The following is a 17,548-nucleotide window of genomic DNA, read 5'->3' as shown; positions in this document are numbered from 1 at the left end:
TCTAGTTCTCATATTACTGATTTGGAAAATGGGAAGTCAGATTTTAATGAAAAACATCAAATGTCACCCAGAATACCCATCACAGGACAGCTAATTTTTGTGTTTTCTGGAAAAGTCCTAGACAGTTATTGTGGCTTTCACACTGAATCCCCATCTACCTCCCTACTTTTCCTTTTTAGCTTCCCATTTTCTTCTGCCTCCATTTCTTCTAAAGCTCATGGGTGCTGCATAGGAGTAACCACCTCATGTAACAGAACAGTGCATTGTGCTGGCTGCTACACAAATCTTCTTCCTTCCCTGGCAAATTTACATTGTGAGTTATTGACTGTCATATCACAAAAACTTTCATGACATTGTGCATATATCTGCATCAAACTATGCATATATCTGCATGCCTTCAAGCCTAGAAGTGCTTTTCATATTTACATTTGTATTGTACTTACTTGGACATCCAAACAGATGAAAAAATTATATAGTCAATAATTTCAGAAACATATGCATTATTTAAAGGAAAAAATGTAAATATTCAATAACATAAAGCAAATTTCTGTGAGGTACTGCATGAATTATATAATGAATAGTAGCTAGAATCATGTATGAGTACTATCAGAGCTTGTAAGATGCTCTAGTTAAGGAACAGAACCTGAAAATACCTTGTTTTCTCTGGTTATTTTAATTCCAGCAAACTAAAATTGATAAAAGCAGAGCAAAAGTTCCTTTAGCAGTCTTGCACAAAACCAGGTTCTTCACTATATTGTTAATAATAAATAAATTAATAATAATAATAATAATAATAATAATAATAATAATAATAATAATAATAATAATAATAATAGTAGTCGTAGTAGTAGTAGTAGTAAATAATTATTATTAGGATTTTTTTTTCAATCTTAAAATTAACAGCTACATACCTGTTGCTGAACTGGTACTTGCTGTACTACCTGTGTGGGAACTGCTGCCTGGCCAGCCACAGATGTCTGTAAAGTCACAGTTGAACCTGTATCCGCCCCAGTCTCTGATGTCTGCATTGTGATCTCTGAATAAAATTAAAACATAAAATCCAAAAGTTAGTGCATAAATGTTTTTATTTTGCCACTTACACTAGCACACTAATTTGTCCCTTATTTCTATTAATATTTTAAAATTAATACTAATCTTGTTATGAGCACAAAGACTTTTTTCCCCTACTAGCACAAGAGTTTGTATAAATTGAGTTTTATGTTATTTTTATCTTACTTATATTTCAAATATCTTTTGCTTACATATGAAGAAATGTGTCACTTATCTGAGCTTTGTCCCTTTACGAATAACTCAGAAAAATCAGCAGCAGATCCTTCTCTCAGCTTGTAAATAACTGGTCAGCATTCAAAACCATTTTTTCTCTGCCTTACTGAATTGCACTAAAATCTCTATACATTCAAATTCAAAGCTGAACTTGAAGCAGGCCACAGAACAAAGGCCTCTACTTTGGAAAGTAACCTTTGAAAAGCATTTAACGAGTCACAGTGAAAAAGCCACTCAAATAACCTTCTTCAATAGAAAGCATTAAAGCAATTATTAAGAATTTTTTTTACTCTAAAACCATTTAGAAATACATAAATGGTAGACAAGTGCCTATGATCATGACCCTGATGTTTTAAGGGAACAACAAAATTTGGGTGGAATGAAGAAATGGTTCAAGAATCCAGGAAAATGCCTGACAAAGAAAACTTATCAGAAAGACAACCAAGAATGACATGCCTTCATATGAAACATTGATTGTGAGCTGCAGATTCCTCAAATTTGCAGAGCCAAAATGACAATACAATTTAATAGTGACAAACCAAAATGAATTCAAAATTGTGAATCAGTCTTTTATTTCCCTTTCTTTGTAAATTTTTTAAAGCAGTGGATTAACCAGTGAAGTTAATAAACAAATGAGGCAGGTTCTTCTAGCCTGTGAGAATTCCAGCACCAAAAAGACTAATAAGAGACTGAGTGAGCTAAGCTGCAACCGGAGAGAGTTTTCTCAATTAGTCATCTCTTTTAGAGCGGCAAGAAGTTTTATTGTTTTAATATTGTTAAGTTCTATTGTTTAATGAACAGCTTTTTTCCACTTTTCTTCAAAGAAGTATTTTCTCCCAAACTAGTTGTGAAGAGAAGAAGCCGATTGAATTTATCCTCCTACTAGAGCCCCTCTAAAGACTCTCTCTCTCTCTCTCCCAAAATTTTGCTCTAAACCAAGACAACCTGGTACCTTCAAAACAGACGACTGTATGTGTCTGTGAACAATCACAGTGAACAAACACAAATTACTAGTCTGTAATCCAAATGCTCTGTGAAAACTTTTACTGCCCTCAGTCTCTATTAATCTACATTAGCTACAAAATACTTTGGCAATCTGAGAACCACTGTCACTAAAAATTAGTAGCTTTATCATGCATAATAAAAGAGATTTATACGGAAAAAAATTGTAGATACTTAGAATGACTTATGCAAATGATTTTTTTTCAGTTTAACTCATGAAATCCAGATGGCTGACACTGAAGAAACTTTAATCCCTACCACTACCACCAAACAACTAGCTCCTCCAAAAACTCAACAATTTTTTTTTGACAAAACCATAATAAAAATATTGAAGGACATACCACAAGACAACATGAGGAATTAATTACTGTATTAAAAAAATTTCAGTGTTCTCCTTGCAGAAACAGGTGTCAACATCAAAGTGTTCTCTCAAGGCTGGGTTCCACAGCAGTTTAAGCTGATTTACGACTGGGTTTCTGCAGTTCCTCCCTCCAATTGTCTCTAGTTCACTTTGCATTCAAATGTAGCCACTACAAAGCAGGAAACAGGTATATAAATTTGGTATGAGGTCAGGCAATAGGGCAAGGATCTTGCCAGCTGGGACCATTCTTGGTTTAAACTCCAGGAAACCATGCCTATGGAACACCTGATTGATTTAAATTCCTCTTCTTAAATATTCAGAAAGACTGATAAATTCTTGATCAAACTAATTTCAGATTAATCAACAGACTCTCAGAGTCTCATGTTAACTGAACCCTGTACTTTTAAGCAGTGGATGCACTTCAGGACCCAGCACATCTGATAAAAATCAGCACACAAAAGAATAAAGAAGTAGAACTTCAGATTACATTTATATGTTAAAATCTTAACAATTAAAATAGATGTCCACACAATAAATACGGAGGAGTTGGAAGCCTCCATGCTGCTAGAAAGTTACGACCTACTTGTGATTACTCAAAGTTGGTGAGATTAACCCCATGGCTGTAGTGCAGGCTGTTCAGAAAGAACAGGTGAGGAAGGAGAGATGGGTATATTGTGTTTGTCTGGCAAGGCTTGGGTAGCAAGCAAGGGGGACCACATGGGTGGCTTCTCTGAGGAGCTGCCAGAAGCTTACCCTGTGTCTGATGAAGACAGTGCCAGCTGAATTCAAGATGGAACTAGTGCTGACCAAAGCTGAGCCTTGAGCCCATCAGTGACAGTGGTAGTGCCTCTGAGATAACATATTGAAGAAGGGGGAAAAAACACTTACTGGGCAGAAGCACATTGCAGTCACAGAAGGAGTGAGAGTATGTGAGAGAACCTGCAGACCTGTCAGTGGAAAACCAGGTTTCAGAAGGTGCCTGAGCTGAGATAGGAGCAGGTTTGCTGGCAGGACCTGTGACTCCAGGGGAAAGTAATGCTGGAGCAGCCTGGTCCTGAAGGGCTGCATCCCATGTGAGGGACCTATGCTGGAGCAGTTTGTTAAGAACTGTAGCCCACAGGAATAACTCACAGAGAAATACATGGAGGACTATGTCCTGTGTGAGGGTCCCTACACAGAAGCTGAGGAAAAGTATGAGGAGTTCACCCCCTGAGAAGGAAACAGCCACAGAAACAATGTGTGAAGAACTGATGGTAATCCCCATTCTGAATTCCCCTGCACTGCTGGAAGGGGAGGTAGAGAATCAAGAATAAAGCAAAGCCTGGGAGGAAGTGAAGAGTGAGGGGAAGGTTTTTGAAGATTTAGGTTTATTTCTTACTATTCTACACTGATCTGATCGGCAATAAATTCAAATAATTTTCCTAAAGTCGAATCTGTTTTCACTGTCATGGTAATTGGTGAGTGATCCTTCCCTGTTGTTATCTTCCTCAATGAGCTTTTAGTTACATTTTCTCTCACTTGTCCAGCTGAGGACTGGAGGAGTTACAGAGTGGTTTTGGCGAGCGCCCAGCATTCAGCCAGGACTGTTTCCATTGTTCTGGTTTAAGTTTCTATCCTAAATACAGAATTTTATTATAGTTCGGTACACTGTACACATTTTTCCCTCTAGGTGCCATACAATATTGTCTGACAGTCAACCAAAGTATCTTCCTATTTACTGGAAGTTTTTCTAGCATCACATCAAGTCAGTGTAATTCCTTTACACTGCATCAGTATCGAGAACACACTGCTGGTTTTGGCTAGGGTAAAATTAACCTTCTTCACAGAAGCTGGCACTGGGCTGTGCTGAACAGAGGGTTGATAATACAGAGATAATTTTGGTATTGCTGATCAGGGCTTGCACAGAGCCAAGGCCTTTTCTGCTTTTGGCACTGCCACACTGGGGAGGGGACTGGGGGTGCTCAGGAGGTCAGGAGGAGATGCAGCCAGGACAGGTGACCCAAACTGACCAAAGGGATATTCCAGACCCTGTGACATCATGCTCAGTGTGATGGAGCCTGGTATCCTGGAGCTGGCTGAACACCTGCCTGTCCATGGGAAGCACTGAATTAATCCCATGTTTTACTTTCTCTTGTGTTTGGCTTCTGCTCTCCCTTTCAAACTGTTATCTCAACCCTTGAGCTCTTTGGCTTTTACCTTCTGATTCCCTCCCCAGTCCCACCAGTGGGAGAGTGAGTGGCTGCAGGGGCTTGGCTGTTGGCTAGGATTAAGGCCAAAGAAATAATCTAAACGCAGACTCTCACATTTTTTCACTGATACTCCACGTAAGTAAAGGAAATGAATATTCCAGCAGAAAAGACATCCTTGCCTAATTGGACTGTCAGGTGTATGACAAACAACAGATGAATGTTTGGCAAGGTCCTTTTTATTCTGCCTAATTTAGCAGTCGGACACACCCATCTGTAAATGGTATTGCTTTGTATAGCCAGTCTTGTTGCATGATGTGAATGTAAGCTAAAAAGGCCGCATTCTGAAAGAAGACTAATTAACCCCTCCAAGTGGGAAAAGATACTGTCAGGGCCCAGCTGCTGCATGCAACAAGGTTAGTATTTCCTCAGTATAATGGGCAGCACTTAGGCAAAGCTGAAAATTATTCCTTTCCTATATATTCTGTACCGTTTCATGTTGTCTGTTAAATTCCCTAAAGATTTTTTAATATACCCAAATTCTCAGTTGGAATCCTTCTGTTTTTGAGACTTCAAATATGAAGACAGGATGGTTTAAGAGTATAACTTGTTCTAATACTTATCAAAAGGGATTGTTAAAATGTGTCAGATTACGGTTTATTTTGTTCTTGGACTACTTCACACTGAACTAATTTACTTTTTTAAGCAACCAGAGTTTGCAAAGTTTTGTTCAGCTACATATGCTTTATTGTCTAGATCAAATAATGTAGCAGGCTTTAATTCAATGCAGAAAATGAAAGCCTGTAATTTACTTTAAAGTGCAGCAGGAAATTTCTTTTTTCTCCTCTAGAAGCCTAAACAAAACATCACAGAAGATAAACTGAACTAGATCTCGTAATCACATGCAGTAATGGTAGGCTTTTAATAGTAAGAATAAAAGGCTAATCTTAAAATCTTATCTATTTATAATGATGAATAGCCAATATACTAATTAAGAATTTGCAGCAACATAATGTGTTTCACTATAAAGGAAAACTCAAAACATTGTTTCAACAATTAATACAGAATGCTTGGCTCCTGAACAAGAGTACAAATGGAAACAGTTTTCATAATAGTTTCACATAAGCATTCCTTTTCAATTTTTGTATAAACAAAAATTTTATAAATAATTTACTTCATAACTGTGTTGTGTTACCCCAGAGTAGAAGACAGATTACACAACCTATTCACAGAGGAAGAACAGAATATTACAATAGTTTCTAGATATTAATGGAATTTCATGTTACAACTCCAGTGTCTTACTAAACACTATTTGACTGTTTGTCTTCTCCCAAGGTTCTTGTGAATGCCAAAGTAGGCAGCTGGACTCTGCCTGGTATTAGTACTAGTTGCTAAATACTGCAGTTAGTAATACAGATTTCCTTACTCTTTTTTCAGCTTGTCACAGATTTATGGAGGAGTAACAGTTAACTGAATGGCACAGAATGAAATTTAGAAGCTGCCTCTCTGGACTTACGTAACTACTTCTGAGTAGTAAAACCCTGTAAAAGAGTAACAAACAGAAGGGTGAGATACAGAGGTGCACACGGGAAGGGACCTGTGCAAGTAGAAACTGCTGGTAACCCCTTCAAAGAAAGTTTGTAAGATAAAAAAGCATTGTCTTGATGATCAGTTGCTTACTAAGTCCCTAAGAATGGTACAGTACTAGTCAACAACAGTCATAATGAAATTCCATATTGCCAGGAGATCACAGTGCATGGGTGCTTAGATTGAATGACTACTTCATGACACTCTCACTTTGATCTGCTTACTAATTTTACCTTCAAAACCATCAAAATTGTATCTTCACTTGCTGGAAAATTAACCAGTATTACACAGCAGCCTTACCCATTAGTACACACCAGCAACAAGATTACATTCACTTACAGGCTAAAGCTCCTCAAAATTTTTGTTGTGAGACTAGCAAACCATCAAACAATTACATTTATGCTATTCTAAAGCATTAGTTTGTCCACTAGAGAGTCTGTGAGTAGAAAAGTCCAAGAGGTGTTTTCCTTCATCCTGGGTGAAAGCATGTGAGGAAGAGGGCACTGATATAGCATGTCAACACTTGGTTATAGAACCAGCATTAGCAACAGGACTTTGGTTTTTATGACCATAGAGCCATCTCTGAGGTTAACAACCTGGGAGAGCTGGGATGTGCCTCATCAATTGGGGCAGAGATATTTCTGCCAGCATGATAGCTGACCTGGTAGGAAGGGACTGGAGCACGGAGAGGTATGGGGAAGAAATTATTTTCCAGCAGCCCAGTGAAGGAGTGGTGGACAAGTTCGACAAGCAAAGGCATGGGGTGACATGAATGAAAGACAACATACAGTCAAATAATGAGGCTTAAGCAGGGTCACCTCCAGCATGTGCATATGAGCAAGGAAGTAGCTACAAGGCATGTTTATGAGGAAGCCACACAGATCTTCTTTCAGAAATCAGCATGCTGAAGTATCTGTCTGAAGAGCTCATATGTGAAGGCGTATAGAATTGCCCCACACTCAGCATGGTGAATAAACATGAGGAAGAGACCTCTGTGCACCTGCAGGACTATCGCCTTGTTGAGATGACAGTCATGTGCTGGGACAGCAAACATGACTGAATGGCAGCAATGGAGGGACATTAGCTATCTAACCTTACAGTTTGTTTTTTTCAGAAGTAAAAATGTCTTCAGGAAACAATCTAGGATGAAGTTCACAGGAACTTCCTTGTTGGGATGGTATTTTGTAGTGTTTAACCAGAAACAAGTTTTGATAAAGAATTTTATTACAGAACATTTCTACAAGTTTAGTGTGCTTTGTAAGTTGCTATTTACACTGCTAAGCCCAGTATATCATGACTTTTAATTCACACTTAATCAAGCATTATCCATCTTTAATAGTACTCAGGTACTTCTCAGATACTGAGGCATCTGTCTTTATTATATTAGCATAATTGTCATAAGCTGGAATGAGCATGTTCACAATCTCCCAAAAATATCTCTATGCAGAATAATAGCTACAATATCAAATGAAATTTCTAGCTTGAGCCAAGATCTTATTCTAGGGCACTAATGATAACAGCAGAATTAATTATAAAGTCTAACATGTATAATGCTACTTCTTCACACCTTTCAAAATTATCAACAACAAAATGCATTTTGATTACTTTCTGAGGAAGAACATGAAAGCAGGAGAACCACCTGAACAAAACAGCTTTTTTTGCTTCTGCATAACTTATACAGTTATGGAGAAAGGAGATCTCTAGGTTATTTAAGAAGTGAGTTACGGGTGTTTGGGTGGGTTTCTTTCTTCTAGTATGATACTGTGCTGCAGTCCTTTCATCAAAAGATTGAGCGTGTACCTAATAATAATGATATAAAGGGAGAAAAAGTAATGTCAAAATGGAGACTGTATTTATTTTGACCACTCAGTAGATCAAAACATAAAATGAAAAAGTAAAAACATTTCAGCTGGAAAAATCTACTTTATTAACAGAATGAGCAGTATTAGAAGAAATAGCTTATGCTCTCCATGTGTCACCTCTGCGTCACAAATTTTCTGTTTGTGATTCTTACTACTGGACTTTCACCAAATGATAGAACAGTCCCAGAGACTGGAAGGGACCTGCTCAAGCAGTGCTACCCTACCTACCTTCTACCCAAGACCACGCCCAGGTGACTTTTGAATACAGCCAAGAATAGGAACTCCACAGCCTCTATGGACAGCTCATACCCATCCTTAGTCAGCCTCCCAGAAAAAGCCTTGGTTCAGGTTGAGAGAGGACCACCTCTTGTACCTACACTGGGCACCACTGAAAAGAGTCAGATCTGCCTTAGCTCATGTCATAACCTAACACTTAAGAGTTACGGTATTATTAATACACTGGCAACTTCCAAATGCTTCAGAGTTAGACATTTCCTCACTAGGTACAAGAAGAAGGAAAAAATTCATGCCAGAATTATTGCCCCAATGGCTGTATTGATAATTTTTTCCCTCACCCATCACCTTAGGAGTAGTTAAACAGATGGTGAGACAGGCGACAACCCACAGTGCCCCTATGAATGGGGACAGGGGAAGCCAATTAAGAAAAAAAAAAAAAAAAAAAAAAAAAGAAAAGAAAAAAAAAGAGAATGCAGAGAGAGAGACATAGGTTCCACCCAATAACAGCCCACCACATCATATTCAGGTTATCACCAATATCATTTGCCAAACTAGAATTTACAGTCACTGGATAGGAAAGAAAGCTTAGGATAAAAACTGATGAAAGCTCTTAATGGGCTATTCAGAGCAGTCTAGAAACTAAAAGTGGTTTAATATTAAAATATCTTTAAAATTTGGAAAATGTACAGAATAAAAGATTCAACAGAATGATCCTGTCTTGCTACATCATATTAGAGAACAACAGTTCTAATGTAAGATTGTGCATCTACGGGAAAAGAAAATGAAGAGAGACATCTTCTCCCTTATTCTGAACTACAGCAAAGTTTGCTTCAAAATCCACACATCACAAAATTATCAGATTCCAAATAGGTAAAGTTTTGGTTGTTTTACTTAGGATGCATAAATCTTAATATTTCAGTTTTTGAGAAGCTGAAGCAGTTCAAAACATTGGAAACAGCGTTACAGGCTCATACATACTTGACATGATTTTACGCAGACAGCATTGATACTGATACATAATCCTAATCCCCACAATATTTAACTGAAGTGCCTAGTATACATACTACAGTAAGCAAATAACTATGTGATGGCACCCTGTGTGTACAACACCTTTGAGTTAGATTAAATTCTGTATTTTTGCTGGAAGTATTGCATTACAGTACAATTAAAACTTTAAATTATTTTAACAGAAAGTGTTTTGATAGAAGCACACAACAAAACCAAGTTTATGCTAGAAAAATTTACTAATATGTATATATTAAGTAGATGTTTAAATTAGAAAAGGTATCACATTGTCTGGCAGTATCATGGCAAGTTTTGGACACCTACTCTCTGCAGCTCCTATTTCTACTGCGTGATACTCTTCTCTTGACTAAGATACAGAATATTACTCTGAGATTTGAGAATCCTACTGAAAAATACTGTTGATACACTTAAAGTTATTTGGAGACATATATTCTAAACATCTCAGGTTTAGGCTCTGAAAAACGATGATAAATTACCACAGAATTGTAGAATCATTAACACTAGAAAGTATCTCCAAAATCAAGTCTGACCTTTGACTGAACACCACCATGGCCACTAAACCATAGCACAAAATGCCCAGTCTGCTCATTGTTTGAACACTCCCAGGGACAGTGACTCTACCAGTTCCCTGGGCAGCCAATTCCAATGCTTAACCACAGTCAAATAATGTTTCCTAATATCAAACCTGAACCTCTCTAGGCAACTTGAGGCAGTTTCCCCTTGTCCAGTCACTTGTTTCCTGGGAGAAGCTGCTGCCATCTTGCACTGTCTCCTTTCAGGTAGTCATAGACAGTGGTAAGGTTCTCCTGAGCCTCCTTTTCTCCAGGCTGAACATCCCCACCTCCCCCAGCTGCTCTTCATAGGACTTGTACTCTACACCCTTCCCCAAGCTCCACTGCCCTTCTCTGGACATGCGCCAGCACCTCAATGTTCTTGTACTGAGGGGCCCAAAACTGAACACAGGATTTGAGTTGTGGCCTGGCCTCATCAATTCCAAGTATGGGGGGACAGTCCCTGCCCTGGTCCTGCTGGCCACATCATTGCTGATTCAAGACACGATGGCTTTCTTGACCACATGTGAAATCCATTTGGTTACTAAATACAGAAGCTACAGCTGTCTTTTATCTATGAAAGTACAAGGAACAAGACTTCAACAAGAATACTTTAACTCTGCCACTAGGAAGGACTAGATTGCCTTAAAACAAAGAAGCAAGCTAAGACAAATCCTTTCTATGCTGACGAGGGAAACATGCAAATAGCCTTAGAGCTGGGATATCGGCAGGATTACTTCAGGGATAACTGTATGTAATCTACTTAAACAATGAATGGAACGGATAAAATCTCAACAGTTTCTCTCATTCCTGTCTTCCTCAACCTGCAATTTTATTTTGTAAGAGAAGGATATATATCATGCATGTCAAGAGACAAGTTAGTGACTATTTTACCTTGGTAATGACTGAGACATCATCTGAGGCATCTTTCCTTGGATCTTTCCTTCCCTGTACCGAGATGGTCTATTTGTGAAACATACCAGTTTATTCTTGCTCTGAGACATTACCTTGCTTGCTTAAAACAGAAAAATGAATAAATTCTTATTCACCCTATACTCAGACACCCAAAAAAATGAATTAGAAATCACAAGTACAGTATTTTATCATATTGGCTTGTATGCCACAGTCTGCAACTACTTGCAAGAAACAGATTAATGCAAAGATGTCTGAAAATAGGTATCAACACTCAGGAGAAGCCTGAAGACCAGTGTATTTGATTAGTGCTTGATTCTTAGCTTGTAACAGACTAGAAGTAGAGCATAAAAAAAATGTGCCTGAAATTTGGAGATTTGATCAGTGTCTCTCAGAATTTTACAACAGTTCCAATTATCCAGTAGTAATAGCTGCAGTAATTCACACCTTAGCTACAACTGGGACTCTGCTTGTTATGGTGTCAACTCACATAAATGGAGAAGAAAGTGCTGGGAATGCAATATAATTCTGAAATACAATGCAATTAGAAAATAATTAAGATGTCAACAGGCAGGGAATGTAGAAGATGATAAGGACACAGAGTGTCCAGATGAACTTCATCATTCTCATTTACATCTGTCATTCTGCACCCAGCAGCTGTGTAGCCAAACAAGCCTTGCTTATCCTTATACTTTTCCCCTAAATTACCCTCTTATCCTAAATTATTCTTACACATGCTTGTATTCCTACTGAAAGAGGATTAATTGAAGAAAAAAGAAAGAAAAAAAAGAAGAAAAAAAGAAGTTTCTAGTCATCATGTAATTCTGGCTGGAATAGAGTTAATTTTCTTCATGGTTGTTGGAGTGGACTACATGTTGGATTTGTGCTGAACACAGGGTTGATAAAATACAGCTGCTTTTGTTATTCCTGAGCAGGCTGCTTACAAAAAGAGCCAAGGCCTTTTTTGCTTTTGACACCACCATGCTGGTAAGGAGACTGGGGGTGCACAAGAGGTTGGGAGGAGACATGGCTGCAACATCAGCATATAAAATGGAGCTGGGGGGAGAAAGAAGGAGGAAGAGAGGGACATTTGGAACAATGGTATTTGCCTTCCCACATCACCATTATGTGTGATGAGGCCCTGATCTCCTGGAGATGGCTGAACACCTGCCTGCCCATGGGATGCACTGAATTAATTCCTTGTTTTTTTATTCTGCTTATGTGTGTGGCTTTTGCTTTCCCTATTAAACTGTTTTTATCTCAACCCATGAGTCTTCTCACTTTTCCAATTTTCATCCCAATCCCAGTGGCAGGGAAGTGACTGACTAGCTGCATGGGGCTTAGCTGGCACTGGGATTAATTCGTAAGAGTCCTTTTTGGCATCCAATGTGAAGCACAAAGAGTTCAAGATAACAACAGATTTGACCCAAATGTACTATATCAAATTTATAGCTAATGCCATTTAGCTAGTAAAGCGCTGTCTCCTCTGCTTGCCATGGGGCTTGCTTGCCTGACTGAATACTAGAGTCTAGTGCTCACCAGTGGTCACTTGTTGTCTTTGCTGCTCGCTGCAGTGCTGTGCTGTGTTGTGCCTGAGAGCATTTTGAAAACAGCCATGGCAAAGTGCCTGGGCTGGCAGGTGGCCAGGGCGTTGTGGCAGTTTCCTGTGATGCTGTACTGGACGGACTGCAACACCAGTGTGAACTTGAGTAGAAGGATGAGTCCATGCAAGAGCAGGTATCCACTTTCAGTCCATGGACTGAGGACTCCACGGTGGAGCAGCTGGATAACTGAAAGCAGCTGGGACCCCGCAATAGGCTCATGGCTGGAGCAGGCTCCTGGCAGGACCTGTGAATGCATGGAGACAGGAGCCCACCCTGGAGCAGGTTTGCTAGCAGGACTTGTGACCCTGTGAGGGATCCATGCTGGAGCATGCTGTTTCTGAAGGACTGCACCTTGTGGAAGGGACTCAGGCTGGAGTAGGTCATGAAGAGCTGCAATCTGTGACAAGGACCCATGCTGAAAATGTTTGTAGAAAACTGTCTCCGGTGGATGGTACCCCATGATGGGTAAGACATCCCCCAGCAGCCTGTTTTGCTGAAGACCATGGTGAGACATGCTGTCTCTCTGCAGCCCATGGAGGTTCATGGTGGACCACAGCAGGAAATCCTTGCTGGTAGGCAGGGTAGAAACAAGTGAAGGAGTTCACTGCAATGTTAACCCATAAACCTGGCCCAAAAGGATGAGGGACAGAGCTCATAATGGATGTACCTTTAAACTGTTGCTGTAAGCCATGATTTGAGTTGGATCTTATAGGGATTACCATGACACTAACAACCCAAACCAATGGAAGAGAAGGAGCTTGAGTGCAGCAGGGACCTGATGTGAGCTGGCTTTGGTGCCGTTATTCCATGCAACACACCACCTCCCCCGTCCCAAATGACCACCAGAACCGATGGAGCTCAAAGTCAGGGACTAAATAAACTCAATGGACCTTCTGTAGACATTTTATTAACATTTTGATGAGGTGGTTCTCAGACTAAGGGAATGCTATCTGTGTATTATATCAAATGGAAAATTATTACATCAAATGGAAAGCAGGTTGTGGTTAATGAGATCATACCGAGTAGTATGGCACCCGAGCATGATGTAAACGCCAGGAAGGGCTGGAATGTGCTGGGTTTAGCTGCAGTAGAGGTAATTTTCTTCATAGTGACTCATATTGGATTGGGTTTTGAATTTGTGCTGAACACAGGATTAATGATACAGAGATAGTTTTCTTATTGCTGAACAGCGCCTGCACAGAACCAAGGCCTTTTATGCTTCTTGTACCACCCTACCAGTGAGTAGGCTGGGGGATGCAAGAAGCTGGGAGGGGAAACACTCAGGACAGCTGACCTCAACTGATCACAGGGATAACCCTTCTAATTCTCTCCTCCATCCTGCTGATGAGGAAGTGACTGAGCACCTGCATGGGATTTAGGTGCGAGATGAATTTAAACCATACTTAAATCTAAAGTATTCCAAAGAATAAAATGCAGCGCTTCTGCATTCTGTCAGAAGCACTGACAATGAAACCATGAAGAAAGAGCCAAGTTTTGTGGACGCTTCAGTGCAAAGCTTCTTTACTGATCACATTCAGCCATAAATTATGCAGAATGCTCTGGGCAAGGCATGCAAACTCTTCCTTAGCATCAGAGTAATTAACTCTGCCTTGAAGCCTCAGTCAGCCCTGAACATTGGCATAGCTTGCTCATCGTGGTCTGCACAACACCAGACAGATTTATCCTCTGAACTCCCTGAAAAAACTGAAGAAAATTTCTAAAGTTATTTCAAGGACATTAAACTTTCCGACCTAGGAACTGATAAAATAATTTACATGAAGGTGTGGAACCTGAAAATATGGAACTTACAATGGAAAACTTTAAAAAAATGTATTTTTAATAACTTCAGGTCCTAGATCAACCACAAATTGGTGGCATAGTATTTCTGACTTACCAGAAGGCTTGAAGGCTCTTAAACCATCTGATATATTTTGTGTATGAATGGATAACATTTCTCTCTCTTCCTAAGACTACTTAAGAGTGTTTCTGTCTTGACAGCATTTGGTATAGTAGAACATTCATCTTTCAGGATATTTTGATAACTTTATATTGCAAAAAGAATCTGCAAGGACTAAACAGTGTAAAGAACAGACAATGGAACGTATTTTAGTTTATATCTGTGATTTTTAAAAGGTAAAAATCTCAGCATATTATGTGCTCTTTAATAATAGTAGTAAAAAAAATTCTCATATATTTTATTTATGCTGATAGCTTTAATTATGTATAACTTTAACTTGTTTCAGATAAGTCTTTCTGATCTCCCTAAACAACAATACACTGTAACACATATTAAGTGTTGGCATGTTAAAACTTGCTAAGTATTTAGACACAACTGCAGTAAAGAAAATGGGAACTGTAGATTGATATAACCTTTCAGTAAAGACAACCAACAGCAGATTTGACTATAACAGCAAGTGCCTCAGTTCCAGACTTTAGACTGGAGGTAATGAAATGCTCTATCCATCTGAAATGCTCTATCCATCTATCCATCTTTGGATTCACAGGTAAAAAGAAAAAAGGAGGAAAAAAAAGAGAAAAGAAAAAAGAAAAAAAGAAAAAAAGCAATTATATTTGATGTGGAAGGAAAGGCAGACCAGAAGATCAGAAGGGATTTGTTCAGCCTTAATAAAAGAAGTTTATTAAGTTCAGATACATATAATTTCCTGAAGAAAGACCCACAGGTAAATTGCCTCTTAAATTTCATGACATACCTTTATAACTTCAGAAACATCCAAATACCTTTAGTGGTAAATATGATCACCAGTGTTTCTCTGAGATAGCCTCTCCACACACTCAATCTTAGAAGTGGCCAATTTCCAGATGACTTATGTTCTAAATGCTAAAGATGATATTCATGCTGTAGCATAAATAATCAGTAATCCAGCAGTTTTTCTAAGACAACCTAAATCTTCATTAAAAAAATTTAAAAAGGGAGGGTTAAGCAGAGTGCTTAGATTTCTTAATTCAACCTAAAGAAAAACTAACAACCTTCTTCCCATAACTCATTTATCTCCTCTTAGAGAGATAACATCTAACATCTTGGGGAAAAAATCAAGTAAATCAGTAGTTACCAAATTATTAACCTATATTCAGCTTAACTAGACATTCTTGCTTACCCACTGCTATCTTCCAGGCATCAAAAGTGCAAAGATTTTTATAGGAAAACTGGAATGTTTTAGTTTCTCACAGATAGGTTCACTTACATTTAAGAAGTCTGTACATAGAAAAGTGAAAAAAACATACTGACTGGCTGCAGCAACTGACAAACTGACTACAAGAAAGAATGGACTCAAATCAAACTAACATATTGACAGTATGGTTCCAGGTTCAACAGTCTGCATCTGATCCACTGTGCTTGTACACAAAAGAACAGTGCAACCCAAAACAACTCAAGCAGACTGGAAGATGAAGTTTAAAACACTATACATAAGAAAAAAGATGTAGGTTTTTGAGGTAAGAAAATTTCCTATTAAAAATGAGCTTGGATCTGTACATCATCTTCACAAGTAAGGGATTAAAAGACAGCTCTCAGATAAGAACAGAAATAAGAAACAAATTTCTCCACCATCTGACAGACAGAAATAGTAAGATTTAATTCAAATGGTTGGTCAGGTGTAAGAAATAACTTAGCATACTTCCTAGTCCACATAACTTTGCCTTACTAAGAATGAACTTCACCATACACAACATTATTATTTACCTGGCTTGGATTACAGCATGATACCTCCCTGTCTCCAGTTAAGAGACACAAAAATTATTTGTTCTTTCACTGCTCACATCCTTGTAGCATTACAGCAGTAGGCTTGTTATCCTTACTTGAAAAAACTGTTTAATTCCTACTGCAGCTTTTCTTACAGCTTTTGTTCCTTAAGGCTTCATCCTATACTATACTACTCTTGTCTTTCTCATTTTGTAAAAATTACACTGGTGCTACAATGCTGGTTTCTCTTCACGTGGAAAAAGAGGACCCTGATGCCAACATTTGGAACTTGCACTGTATAAACAAACGTATACTGCCTTTAAATATAAAAAAGTTTTACTGCTATAGAGCTAATATTCCAAGTCTGTCTACAATTTCACAGCAAATAGTTCTTACCTTACCCACAAAACAAATCAGTACTGATTTTTTTTTGGTAACTTTAGGAGAACAACTGTAGCATGAAGAGCTGAAAGCCTGAGCTACTCTCAACTATTCACTCATTTAGCATATGGAGAGACAAATATTACCAGCAGTTCTACTGCAGTTCAACAAAGCAAGCAAAAACTACCAATCACTGTAAGGCAAGTTCCTTGATGCAAAAAAAAACTTGCCTGTCAGACCCCACAAAATTAGCTGTGTGTTTTAAACGAGTTTGCTTAAGTGTTACTGTTCACAGCACATATGCCAATGCAGCTATTATATTTACATTTAATATCTGACATTAATTGACAGGTATCACACTGACTACATCATGCTTAGATAAGTGCTGATTATTTACTTCTGGAAAAGAGCAGCTTTCTTCTAATTCAGTACATTGTAGTTCAAATTTCTGGTACCAAGCAGAAAAATGTGCCTACCTACTGCAAGATTTATCTTCTCTATAAATGAGTCAACATTATGTTATATTTTGTTATTTCTATGTAAACAACACTGCCCACTTAACCAAATATTTATTTTGTCTTCATTCTAAGAAAAAAAACCCCAGAAAGCCACAGAACCCTACAACCACCATTAAAACACTCACTTGGTTAAAATGTCCAAATCTTGTATGCTCCCAAGTGATTCTCCATTTTTGGTGAATCAAGATAATGACACAACTACCTCAATTGCTTTGAGAAGGCAGGACAAAAAATGTAATTCAAGTCACACCAAATACAAAGTAAGATCAGTGGCAATACTTACAGGAGTTGAAAAACAGTCAGATTTTATTCCAGTTCCTGCTGTATCCACTATACT

The 17,548-nt window shown here is 38.5% G+C and overlaps 1 protein-coding gene across 3 annotated transcripts in view; it reads right to left on the bottom strand.

Moving 5' to 3' along the window:
- Positions 1-17,548, bottom strand: part of RFX3 (regulatory factor X3) — a 108,161-nt gene that overhangs the window by 55,744 nt on the left and 34,869 nt on the right. For 2 of the 3 annotated variants that reach the window (XM_030969074.1, XM_030969076.1), the window contains exons 1-2: positions 2,628-2,982; positions 912-1,036 (exon numbers count right to left, since the gene is read on the bottom strand). In XM_030969074.1, the coding sequence (XP_030824934.1) occupies positions 912-1,036; positions 2,628-2,640 (138 nt within the window). In that variant the 5' untranslated portion in view covers positions 2,641-2,982. Of the gene's footprint in view, positions 1-911; positions 1,037-2,627; positions 2,983-17,548 lie in introns of those variants that run through there. The other variant, XM_030969075.1, reaches the window with a different exon arrangement.

The sequence above is a fragment of the Camarhynchus parvulus genome, chromosome Z (assembly GCF_901933205.1).
Source record: "Camarhynchus parvulus chromosome Z, STF_HiC, whole genome shotgun sequence".
NCBI classification, from domain to species: domain Eukaryota; kingdom Metazoa; phylum Chordata; class Aves; order Passeriformes; family Thraupidae; genus Camarhynchus; species Camarhynchus parvulus.
This window is presented reverse-complemented; position numbering and strand designations above follow the sequence as displayed.